Source organism: Urocampus carinirostris, chromosome 1 (assembly GCF_059441175.1).
Source record: "Urocampus carinirostris isolate Australia breed hairy pipefish chromosome 1, RoL_Ucar_1.0, whole genome shotgun sequence".
Lineage (NCBI taxonomy): Eukaryota > Metazoa > Chordata > Actinopteri > Syngnathiformes > Syngnathidae > Urocampus > Urocampus carinirostris.
Window position 1 is genome coordinate 26,975,376 of NC_142349.1, and position 13,262 is coordinate 26,988,637.

The 13,262-nt window shown below is 39.6% G+C and overlaps 1 protein-coding gene across 5 annotated transcripts; it reads left to right on the forward strand.

Annotated features, from left to right (window-relative positions):
* Positions 1-339: 339 nt before the first annotated feature.
* Positions 340-10,666, forward strand: luc7l3 (LUC7-like 3 pre-mRNA splicing factor). Of its 5 annotated transcripts, XR_015850112.1 has the most exons (12): positions 340-573; positions 915-981; positions 1,088-1,127; positions 2,189-2,333; positions 2,412-2,489; positions 2,564-2,668; positions 2,945-3,106; positions 6,619-6,941; positions 8,072-8,310; positions 8,392-8,609; positions 8,757-8,877; positions 10,124-10,666. XR_015850112.1 is itself a non-coding variant. In XM_088332836.1 (11 exons), the coding sequence occupies exons 1-10, from the start codon at positions 475-477 to the stop codon at positions 8,574-8,576; spliced, it is 1,443 nt and encodes a 480-aa protein (XP_088188962.1). In that variant the 5' UTR covers positions 340-474; the 3' UTR covers positions 8,577-8,609; positions 8,757-10,666. The 5 variants fall into 5 exon arrangements, 3 of the variants coding, with proteins under 3 accessions (XP_088188962.1, XP_088188954.1, XP_088188969.1); XR_015850111.1 differs by having other exon boundaries at positions 8,392-8,877; XM_088332836.1 differs by having other exon boundaries at positions 8,757-10,666.
* The last annotated feature ends 2,596 nt before the right edge of the window (positions 10,667-13,262 follow it).

Sequence of the window (13,262 nt, forward strand, 5' to 3'; positions counted from 1 at the left end):
GCAAGCGATTATCAAGAGACTACATGTCTGATCACTCTCCTGAACACGCCTCGGGTTGTGTGAGGGATGTCAAAGAGGAAATCTGTGGAGAATGTAATAATGAACTGCCATTTGTACAGTGCTAAAAGAAATGAAAAGAGATCTGCTGGAATTAGAGGTGATGGAGTTTTCAATAAAAAGTTTGCTGAGGATAATTTTCCATTTTTTTAGAAGCACGCGCTTTTGAGAAGATTTGCAGGATGGAAGAGGTGGCGGGTGATGGGGAGCGGAAATGCACCATTGCGATGGATGCCAACCGCCGTTAAACCTGAAGAAGAAAAAGAAGGCGAAGAAGAAGAAGCAGTTGGCGGCCGTCTGACGTAATCACCGCTGCCATTTTATTTCAATGTACTTCGAGCGCTTTTGGGATGGTGTGAATAAATGCTCGGTGGCCTATTGTTGCATTTAGAAGTTGCACTTCAAATTTAAGCAAACATGATTTCCGCTGCTCAGCTTCTCGACGAGTTAATGGGCCGTGACAGGAATCTGGCCCCCGACGAGAAGAGATGTAACGTCAAATGGGACGACGAGAGCGTAAGTTAGCATATTTTGCTAACTGGAGCCTCGTGGTGTTGCTAGCTAAAGAAAACAACGGCTTTTATTTTTAGGAAATATATTGTGATGACGCTTTTTGGAATCGTTCTTTGCAACTATTATTTTTTTCAATAATCCAATAACACCGCTATTACGTATAGGTGATTGGACAATACATGTACTGTATACAAATTGACACACGTTAAATAATTTGTCACTCTGCTAATGCTATTGGGGATTCCACTAATATATTGCATTGCGATCAGATTTCAACCCGCAGACACGAGTAATTTATTGGAATTAATACATTTATCAACAGGCATGTTTTTCTCTCATTCTAGGTATGTCGATATTATTTGTGTGGCTTTTGTCCAGCGGAATTATTTACTAATACCCGCTCTGATTTGGGTAAGTGATCAACTACGATTTGCTTAGTCTGCTAACCAAAATGTTTGTTGACACTATATGACGTGTTCATGTGTTCGTACTTACATGTGTCATTTTCTCTTGAAAGGGCCCTGTGAAAAAATCCACGATGAAAATCTTCGGAAATTGTAAGGAATGCAATGTCAGATTTTTTTGGGTGTATTTAAAGGCGGGAGTTGTCATTCAAAAGTAAAAAATTGAATATTTTTTTCCCATCAAGTGTGTTTTAACAAAACCCAACTGAGTTCATAGATAGATAGATAGATACTTTATTCATCCTGGAAGGGAAATTCACATTTCCAGCAGCATCCCTGAGGCGAGAACAATACAATAATAAAGCAAAAATAATATAATATACAAACACCCAGTGTGATGTGCAAATGCCCACTGTAGCGTGTTATATAGAATATCTAAATAGTGCTACACAGAATACATATTGCAATAAAATTCGGTAATATGCAATGTAGGTGGTGTGGTTTAATGTGGGCTTTTACCCTGCCGGGTAGAGTTAAAGAGCCTCATGGCATGAGGAAGAAAAGATCTCTTCTGTCTGTCCGTAGTACAAGACAGTGACAGCAGTCAGTCGCTGAAACTGCTCTTCTGTCTGGAGATAAGAAAGAGCCCTTGTACTTTATTTTCCACTTTGCTGTTTGCAATTATATTACTTTTAGCAAAGCCTTTTAGAGCAGATCACATTCGGTTGGAGGAATGTGGGTGGGGAGAGCGCTGGAAAGTGACGCTGTCCTGATATATTTTCCCCTGCGTTATTGTTTGTATTTGTCAGCATGAAATTAGTTAAGGTAAGAAAAGGCCTCTTTCAAGTACAGTCCAAACGCCGACCCCAGGAATGTCGATAAAAGTAAAAGTTTATACAAGGGGTTCTAGAAAGCTTTCACGCTCATCATAAGGAGCTCGTCAGATGCTGCAATGGTAATACAAGCCAGTAGGTGGCAGCAGCCAGTAAAAAAGGTGCGAATTCCGTACAGTTCATTAAAAAATTAATTTACTCATAATAGCATTGTGTGAAGTGTTTTGTTGTGCTTTACACACTTGAATTTACATTTTTATTACTATATATTAAATTGAAAACATTTGAAAATTCGACCCTGTCCTCAAATCATATTCAATGTCTTATTTAAATTTTACCTATTAATGATTTTTTTTTTTGTTTCTACATTTTTCCGTGCAGATATGAAAAGAGCTCACGATTTATGAAAGAGGGATATGAGCGTGATTTTCTGCGCTATCTGCAGTCACTCCTAGCTGAAGTGGAGCGGCGAATCCGTCGAGGTCATGCTCGACTTGCTCTTTCCCAAGCTCAACAGAATGCAGGGGTTTGTGGTTTACATTTGACATAGACACTGGTGTTTGTCTTAATTGCCACTAAGAGCCCAGTGTTTTCCTTTATCCAGCAAGCTCCTGCTCCTGCAGGCAAGAATGATGAGAAGGCCCAAGTTCTGACAGAAAAGATCGAAGACTTGGTTGTGCAGGTTTGTAGAAAGTTATTCACCGTGACATTTTATCATCTTCTTAACAGTACAGTTCAACCTTTTTTTTTCTTCAGATAGAGGAGCTGGGTTCTGAGGGCCGTGTGGAGGAGGCTCAAGGAATGATGAAGTTGGTTGAGCAGCTGAAGGAGGAGCGGGAATTGCTTAGCTCCAACCCATCAGTGAGCCGCATAACTCATCTGAATTTGCTGTCGCTTATGTATAAATGTAATCTTGTCATAACACTAGTGTGTAAATAAACGGAGTAAAACTACCTACTTCCCGTAACAGTATTAAGTATACAAACAGTAGTCTACATTTAACACCTCAAATTTAAATACGATACAATTCAATTTTATGTAGACTTTGAATTAATATTATTGAGAGTACTTTCCTCACTAGAAGTGTTATGCATTATTGAAGTCAAGGAAATGATAATGTCCTCGTTTTACATTCAGACAATTGAGAGTTTTGCCGCCCAGGAGAAACAAATGGAAGTTTGTGAAGTGTGCGGAGCCTTTCTTATTGTTGGTGATGCTCAGTCTCGGGTGGATGATCACTTGATGGGAAAGCAACACATGGGGTATGCCAAGATCAAATCCACTGTGGAGGAACTCAAGGTAATAGTCCCATCATTTTCATGGTGCAGTTGTTGAAGGGGAAAAACTGTCCATAGAGCCGACAGAGAGCGCTAAGCCACTGCCACCATATTTACGGTATCCATGTATCTTGAACTGAGCAACACAGCTAGAGACTTTGTAGTCGATATTCCCGATATAGTCGCATCATTTATTTCGTTTTATTCAAACTTCTCAAAAGTCAGCAGAAAAGTGTCTCAATTATATTATGCAGTAGGGCTGGGCTGCATGATTAACCAAAATCTAATCAATATCGCGTTGTGACGTAGTGCGATAGTGTAACCGCTAAACGCTGCGTTTTTTTTCCTAGGATATATAGTTCCAGTTTGTCACTTTAGTGATTGAGTGTTTGGCCAACAAGAATTGTCAAATTTAATGGTTGAATAGTGCCGGCTCATCAGAAGCGGGTTTTTTTTTTTTTTGCACCAACCAATAAAGGCGAAGTTTGCAAGACGTGTGTGCATGACTTTGATAGTCTCTTGTAAGCTGCCAGTCAAACAGCTCTGCACAAATGGACACCAAAACAAATTCCACAGCTCGTAGCTTTAGTGTCTTGTCACATTGAAAACAAATTAATTAAATCAAATGCGCCTAGTCACGAATGCCAGATCCATTACCAAAGAAACTGACAACTTGGACGCCAGATCCATTACCAATGAAAGGGAGCACTTGGCCGCGAGATCCATTACCAATGAAACTTGGAGCGACTACTCATGGAAAACTGCTGCATTTGTGACTCTTGTATTTTAATCATCACAAAGACTTTGCAGAATTAACCGACGCTAGTGTGTAGCTAGCCAGGCTTTCTCAAAATCGTTTTACTACACTGAAAGGAGTAGCCCTCCGATTTCGTTTTATATTCGACTGCAATTCTGTTTTTATGTGTAGTTATGTAGTTATTTTTTTACAGTCGTATACTCTCGGTCTCTAAGGAAATCATCTCGAGGTAACTATGCATGTCACTGTTTAAGTTCTACCCCAAAACAAAACAAGCACAGAAATGCACTTTTCTTTTAAAATCGAATCGAAATTGCAATCCAGGTCTAAAAAATCGCATTTAGTTTTGTTTTCCCCAAAATCGTCCAAACCTGGAATCAAGGTGTCCCAAGACGCTAACCATGTAAGAGTGGATGCAAAATTTTGGCGATCTATGAGTATGTCAAAAGTCCCATACCATTTACACATAGAAATGGATTCAGATTTTTGAGAGACAATGCGGACAAAGACAAAGAGGATATGCAATGAGTGATCCAGTATATAAAATTATATAAACGAGCAAAAGTGGTTTAATTTCCATTTGTTCAGAGTCTCTGGTAAGGAACATGGAAACTGCATCACCAGTTTGATAAATTACGTATTCTATAACTTATTTATCCCATGATTGACTATTTTCACTTACAAAACACCTTTGGTTGTATTTATTTTTTATATGTACTAATGAGGGCGCAGTGATATACATTCTTGAGTTGCTCAACTGGCTCTCGACTCAGTAGATGACGAATTTCTTAAAGGGACTGTGAGTATTTTTTAGCCTCCTAATGGTAAAAAAAATCTTCAATTAAACAAGAAGTATTAATGTGAATAATAAGAAAAATACATGAACTATTATATAAAAATGCATTTTTTAAAGCATTCATAGGTGGAGGAATGTTTATTTATTTGACACAACATGAGAAAACAAAAATGTTTCTGTAGTTTTTATTCTTCCTTGTGCTTCTTAAAAGCACTCGATTTCTGTTGTACGACACAACACAGTGCATCTAGTGGTCAAATATTACACACCGTCCATTTTAACTTATACACGGGGTAGGATATCGAGACCATACTAATATTTTACTCCTGCAGTCCAAATTATTAAAATTGGATGATTTAGTAAAATGTTTCACTGCACAACTGCTATTTAAGGTCCACAAAAACATCATGCCAGAAAACAACTGTAAATTATTCATTCGGAAAGAGGGAAATTATAACTTTAGGGGCTGTAGTGAATTCATAATCCCAAAGGTGAGAACCACCAGGAAAAGTATGTGTGTGTCTGTGTGCGGAGTCAAACTTTGGAACAATTTACAAGACGAGATCAAACAGTGTCCAACTATTCACTTGTTCAGGTTTAGATACAAAGGAACATTCCTGGAGGAATACAGAGATGAGGAGGGTGGTGCGGGAGATAGGGAATAGTGCCTCTAGTTAACTTTGTGTTATTGTTCCTATTCTTAAATCGAAATTGTTATTATTAATATCGTTATAATTGTTGTGATATCATTGGTGTATTGGTGGGAAAGATGAAGGGGTAGGGAATATAAGCATTTGCTTCTTACTCCCCCTTTTCGAACATATTTCGAACGTTATTTTGTTGTTGAGTCATTGTTTTTGTTCAGTTTTTATTTTGATGTTCGAAAAAAGTTTTCGTTCATTCAGTGCTGTTCTAAATAATAGCGGTGTAATGTGACCAACTAGACTATTCCTGGTTCTTAGTATATTTTTTATTGTTACATGCCAGACCAGTTACCAGTAAGTGCTGTGGATTTTCAGACAACAAACAAGGCCTAGCGTTCAGAATAGGCTTGTTCTGAAGGCTTGCAAATTGGGCAAATAGTTCAAAGGGGTGTGTTAAAAAAACAATGTGGCAACCAATCTCTTGAGTTCATCAATTTTGGGGAAGAGAAAAAATATAACGGGTGTGAAACAGGTGGGCCCTATTTAAGGATGATGAAACCAGCACCGGTTGATCATGCATTAAAGGAAAATGAGCCGTTCATGACACTGCCCCGAAGAACGGCGGTCTTTGAATAAAAAGTTGATTGGAAAGGGAAGCACCTATAAAGAAAAATCGTTGGCTATTCAGCTAAAATGATTTAAAATGCCTTGAAATGGGTAGAAAAAACAGTGGAAGAAAACGGAAGACAAGTGCACAATGGACCGGATAATAACCAGATTGGCAAAAGTTCAGCCATTGAGCAGCTCCAGGACAATCAAACAGTCTGCAGTTACCCGAAAGTGCTGTGACCGTTAAAATTATATACGTGCTCACAGTACCATATTCTTTCACTGACAACTAACCAACCCAAAAGCAGCAAAAACTTCAATAACATCAAAACACTCACTGTTGAACAAATAGCTTTGTTCCGGTTTCCATTGATTTTCTGCACGTTGTGTTGATCGAGAGGGCGCCGGCATGCCTTCATCCATCTCAAACTTTTTTCCGAATTAGATTTTGGCTGAGGAAAACAGACTAGCCTGTCCCCTACTAATCGTTCTGGACAGTTCTGATCAACATTACAAGTGCCCCAGACTCATCCATCAGCCAATTTGATACAAAACACTGCACAACACTACATCCTATGTGCATTCTCTGTAATACAAAGATGGTCGACCTTAACCGGCAGCCACGGGGTGTCGTCTGCCTCGCGTGCTCTCGGATCAATGAATTACATACTTCTTCCATATGTATTTGATTATTTGTCAATGAATACGTTTTTGGTCGCTTTTAACAGGAGAAATTACGACGTCGTTCAGAGGACCCGCAAGTGGAAACCCCTGCTGCTAAAAAAGAAAGAGAAGAGCGCGAAAAGGAGGAGCGTGAGAAGAAGCGTAAAGATGAGGAGGAGAAAAAGGAGAAGGAAAAGGAGAAGGAGCGCGAACGTGAGAGGGAGCGTGACAGAGAACGGGATAGGGACCGTGACCGACGGGCTAGAAGAAGCAATTCCAATAGTCGCCACTCAAACCGAGCATCAGAGCGAAAAAGGAGTCGGTCGCGTGATCGTCGGCGTTCCAGGAGCAGAGACAAAGACAGAGCCAGAGACCGTAGACGGAGCAGGTAACACAAATGACTTTGTAATGTCAGGTTTAAAGTAGGAACGAAAGTCAAAAAATGGCTGATTTTATTTTATTATTTAAAAAACTTTTTTTAAGGTGTTCACAAATCCTAAAACACGCAAAGTGAGGAAACAGTACATGCTTTTTGCTCAAAATCTATTCATATTTCATCGGTCTATTCAAATTATTTTCCCATAAAACAACCTGTCTTGTCCTTGATTTCCTGAGCTGCAACCTCATGTGCACTGGCACAAACTAAGCCAACCACCTTATTTGTTTTGTGTTAATTTATGAGTTTAGGTTAAGTTTTTTAAGCAAAGTTTTGTCGTTTTTCTGGAGAATGCCTAGGTGTTGTAAAAGGTGGATGCAGTAATGGTATTAACAAAGGCAAGCAGGGAAAAAGAAGGCTAACAGGCAGAAATAAAACACTGACGGCTAACAAGGTTAAACAAGAATAATCAACAAAGGCTGACGGACACTATCGCAAAAAACTCTAGGCTGGCCAGCCAAAAAACACGCAGCAAGGAGCCAGGCTAACCGAGAACCAACTATCAAAAACTGCTACGGCAACAAAAGCGAAGGGGGCCAGGAATATTCCAAAGGAACTGGCAACACTGACACTAACGGCGGGCTAGCCGGCCAAACAATGCCCTTTTGTGCAGCAGGCAAGCGCCAACCGGGAGCAGCAAAAACAGGACGCCCTCGGCAGCCACGATGTTAACGGGGAGCTAGCCCGACAATATTATACAACCTGTAACACACTGAAAAAACAAAAATGAAAAGCCCCAATTGTCTCTTTAAAGGGAGGTGAAAGCAAACAAGGAAGACATGTTGTAACAACAGCAAGTAATCTTACCCCTCGTATGTTGTTAATGTGGTTCATTTCGAAAGTGTTGTGCTCCTTCAATGAAGTCACAGCTCTAGAGAAAACAAGCCAGACAGGTCAACTTTGAGACTAAATCTTTCCAGTACTCTCTCTCGTGGAACATGTTCAACAAATTTGCTCAATTGCAGGGATGACCACTACATGTTCTGTGCTTAGTTGAAAAAAAAGTGTTTGACAATATCTTTTAACAGCTAATTTATTTTGCTTCTGGGTACATCTCAATCAAAGACCTTTGTCTTCTGCAGGAGCAGGGATAGAGATCGAGAGAGAGATAGAAGGCGCAGCCGTGATCACTCCGACCGGGACCGATCTGACCGGGACAGATCTGACCGGAAACGGCGCTCCCGCAGCCGCGACAGGAGAAGGTCGCGAAGCTCTGAGTGCAGATCTCACCGCCAACGCAGCCGCAGTAAGGGCCGGGAGAGGGAGAGAGAGAAAGACAGGGATAGGGATAGAGGAAGAGAACGCTCACCCAAAGTTAAAGGTGATGACCAGTTTCATTTGTTAAACGAAACAGGACATTTTGTGATGGCGCTAAACCTCCAGATGCATTTTTCTTTCTCAGAACGTAAGGCATCTGAGGAGAACAGCTCCGTGAAAGACAAGAACTCTGATGGCGAAGAAGTTGCCGTCAAGGCTTCAACAGAAGCGGAGCCCATGCTGACAGAGGCTGCTGCCTCGGCCTCTCCGCCTGTCCTTAACGGCCAGCAAGAGCTGCTCCTTTCTGAAGGTGACACTCAGTCCAATTAAAACTGATCTGATAGGACCTCAGATCAGACTCAGGTAAGTGTGTCCCCCTCCTCGCCCCCCGATTCCCCAAACCTTTCACACACCCCTCCCACGCTACCTTTTCCCTTGAAATTCCTGCCTTCTTTGCGTTCACTCAATTGCTGATATTTGTCTCATTTATCATATCCTGTTTTCGAATAGTGCATCATAATTATGCACTGAAGATGAAGAACTAGGCCCGATGAATGAGAAGAAAGTAGAAATCAATCACTCAAAGCCAAGAGGGAAAGGCCAGTGTAGCCCTGAGCAAACATGCCCAGAGGTACCCCTCGTTTCGTGTCGCATTTGATTCTTCAGAATGTTTTGGTCCTTGTTAAAAAGTAGCAGAAAAAAATAATCCAATTGGACTTGCAATACAAAATTTCTTTCTCAGAAAATTTCTAAACAAATTGTGAAATTTTTCTACATTCTAAACTCCAATAGTGTGTTTTTATGGACTAAAGCTGTGTAATATATTCAATCAATGCATTTATCAATCATAAAATCAAATTGTTGAAAATTAAAGCACAGAATATATATTTACATGTCTTTTTATTACATTTTTCTCATATGCACATGTCTTGGTGGATTTTATATTTATTTTCAAATGTTACCAACAATGGTTACTAATGATTTGTTAGATTAAAGTATGCCATATGTATCAGCCATATGAACAAAAAATTTAAGCATTACATATGAAATTAGAGAAGTAGTAGTACACATTTGCAAATTTTGGAACAATTGAAACTATGATTATTTTTTTTCCATTACTTGTATTTGTAAGTGACATCCGCATTGTGTACCCATAATGGTGACAAATATAAATACACTACAAATATGTAAACACACTAATAGTAGAACAGCAAATGCCATGCATTTCTTTACAATGCCTTATAATGCTCTGCAGTGTGTGTGTGTTTGGTGGTGGTGGGTTGGCGGTTGTGTAGTCATTAAAGCTGGACAGTGGGAATAATAACTAACTGGGGGGTAGGATTTATCGCATAATTTGCAGCTGGCTTCTACACCTCACAGCGTTGGTGTTGTGAGCAAGACCACATGTGAAAAGGGAAAATTAAAAATCAAGGATACTCTGACTGTCAAAGTATGCAGGTACTCACCCCAGGTACTCCTTTCTATACCCACATCCTTTTGTCAATGCTATTGCCTGTACTCTTCACAATGTCATCATGAAAGCTTGATTTTGAAATCTGTATCTTGTTTTGGCATTTATCATTCCAGTTCCGGAAAGGGCGCTCGCCTGAACAACCTGCCATAGCGTTTAATTATATTCGTCTCATAGTCATTTGTGTTCAAATTTCTTTATCAATAATAATTAAATAGTTTGACACTTGTAAAATGAGTTGATTTAAAAGTGGTGTCAAACTTTGTAGATAGTATTTCAGGCAAACACTGAGGAGGCGTATCAGAGAATCATTGGTGTTTTTACTGATTCAGTTTTTCTGTTTTCTTTCAGGAAAGTCATCTAGTTCTTACTAACATTTCATTTTATGAACATGTTTGTCTAACAGGGGGATCTACGATATCTGTTGGAGGAAGAACCGGAGGAGGTCACCGCAGCCTGACAATGACCCTGGCCCTTCGCTGCTTATAAAAAAAGGTGATCCACATATGTTTAGTGGCTTACATGAGGTCAAGACCATAAATATGGAGAAAGCAAAGGAGCTATTGAATTGTTTTTCATGTGTCTGTGGATCATTGGATGAGTCGTGGTTGTGTATTTTGAGGGATAAGACATAATTTCAAATACTATATAAAAAGGCAAACACACACTTTTAAAAACGGCATTTTTTTCTTATTGAATAGAGTAAAACTAGGCTTGTAGTTGATTTGGGTGTGTCAGGTCTTACTTCGTTTTCTGATATATTTTTAAATAATGTGATTTGTTTGTTCATTTTTTCCCCACATCAGAGCGCCTAATGATATGCTCATCTTGCTGTAAATTATATTGGTTTTCTTTGGATTCAATCTATTTGATTGAAGGATCAAGATGTAATTAGGTTTCGTCATCTTAAAATGTTCTTGTGGTCTTGACAAATAAAAGGTAAAAACTTGACTGTTGTCTTCTTTAGTTGCATATCTAACTTATTTAAAAATGAAATTTTCATAATGCTGAGACTCAAAAGGATTTCATCTTCATATAGGCTTTATATGAAGGTTGATTTGACATGAATAAAACTAGACACTGTTTGCTATTTAATTGCGAATGTGTTGAAGCAGTCATTTACGCCTTTGAAGAACAGTTTGAGGTAGACCAGCGGTGTCAAATCTTGTTTGGTAAGCTCATTGACCCTTGACCTACATACACAGTTGCAGCCAATCATGAGAAAGGGTATTTAAGACCGCCAGTTGCAAGTTGGTTTCCATTTTGCATCTTCTCTGAAGAGTGGCAACATGGGAGCCTCAGAACAACTGTCAAATGAACTAAAAACAAACAAAATGGTTTAAGGGAAGGATACAAAAAGCTAGCTAACAGATTTCAGCTGTCAGTTTCCACTGTGAGGAACATGGTGAGGAAATGGAAGGCCACAGGCACAGTTCTAGCTAAGGCCCGGAGTGGCAGGCCATAAAAAAAAATCATAGATTATCAGAGCAGAAGGACGGTGAGAACAGTCACACAACCCACAGACCAGCTCCAAAGACCTACAACATGATCTTGCTGCAGATGGTGTCACTGCGCATCGTTCAACTATTCAGCGCACTTTGCACAAGGAGATGCTGTATGGGAGAACAATGCGGCAGAACCCTTTTCTGCGCACATGCCACAAACAGTCGCTTGAGGTATGCTTAAGCACTTTTGGACAAGCCAGCTTCATTTTGGAATAAGGTGCTGTGGACTGATGAAACTAAAATTGAGTAATTTGGACATAACAAGGGGCGGTATGCTTGGCGGACGAAGAACACAGCATTCCAAGACACACTTGCTACCCACAGTAAAATTTGGTGGTGGTTCCATAATACTGTGGGGCTGTGTGGCCAGTGCAGGTACTGGCAATCTTATTAAAGTTGATGGTTGCATGGATTCCAGTCAGTATCAGCAGATTGCGCACAATGTTCTAGAATCCGTGACAAAGCTGAAGTTCGGGGCTGGATACTTTAACAACACAACGACCCCAAACACTTTTCAAATTCTACTAAGGCATTCATGCAGAGGAACAAGTACAATGTACTGGAATGGCCATTTTAGTTTTTAGACCTGAATATTATTATGAGTCTGGTGTGATTTAAAGCGGTCTGTCCATGCTCGGAAACCATCAAACATGACAAGAGGAGATGTTTAGTAAAGAGGAATAATCAAAAATACCTTCATCAAGAATCCAGACCCTCATTGGAAGCTATAGGAAGCGTTTAGAAGCTGTTATTTCTGCAAAAGTAGGATCTGACTAATATTGATGTAATTTTTCTGTTAGGGGTGCCCAAATGTATGCACCTGCCTACTGTTGTTTAAGCAATTATTGCACATTTTCAAACTATTGCATACGACTGCGATATGTTAAAATCATAGTAAAAGGAAGATTTTGGTTAATCGTGCTGCACTAGCTTTAATATCGTTTGATAACTAAATGGATATGCCCTTAACCCAAATTGAATTGTGAGGTACTTAGGATTCGTATCCCAATAAAACGCAGATGGCAGGAAGTGACTTGAGTTTCCAGGACTTGCAGGACGATGACTAAGACCGTCCCTGAAGGTGTGAATACACACCCTCTTACTATAAAAGAAACGGCATGGCTCTTGTCACCCACTCTTCCTACAAGCTGCATCGTGCAGCTCCTCTACCAAGGAGACTCCAAGAAGGGTGCTCAAAGAGGTGGAAGACAGGCCTTTGCTCTCCTTTAGACTTCATGCGGCCAGAAAACAAAGCTGGCTGATGCCTTACGGCCAAGGACTGGAAGAAGGAGGTTGGCGTCTTCTGCTCTCCTGTCCTCCGTTCTTCCATCAAAATGCCTTTTGTTCTTGTGAGGTAAACCAAGAAAGAACGCAGGAGATCGCTTTTTGGTGCATTGGGCAAATATTTCATTGCTGACATGCTTTGAAATCTTTCCCGGTCCTCTATACAAGTTGATTGATTTAACGCCACAAGATTATTTTTGTACGTATACATTTTTCATTTGGACTTCTTCATGGACTGCAAAATCGATACATTAATATGTTTTGGAGTAAATGCTTTGCATATTCATTTTGTTCTCTGTGTGGTATACAAGTGACTTCAGTAGATTGTTGGTAAACGAAAACTCCATAAATTTGAAAGTGTGTCTTGATTTAAGTATACTAAACTATCAAAAATTTGTAAAAGAAATTCACTTAAAATTGCAATGTAGCCAATCCTTCAAATTATGAAACTGAAAAGGTTAGAAAGTATCAGTAAAAAAATATGTCAACGCTAAGTATTTAGCTTTGTTCCACAGTACTATCATTTATTATTCAGCCTAAATTTGTAGTCTTGTCTAATAATTACAGTTGCAGATGATAAGCACAACTCATTTGTTAATTAACAATGGGACAAAATAATTTTCATGTTTGGCATTTAATGTGTTAACTATTGTAACAGTTGAGTGATAGCTGCTGTATATCCGAACCACATCACCACAAACTCCGGTAAGAGCTATGAATTAAAATATGCTTGCTTCAGTTGACACACTTGGAGAT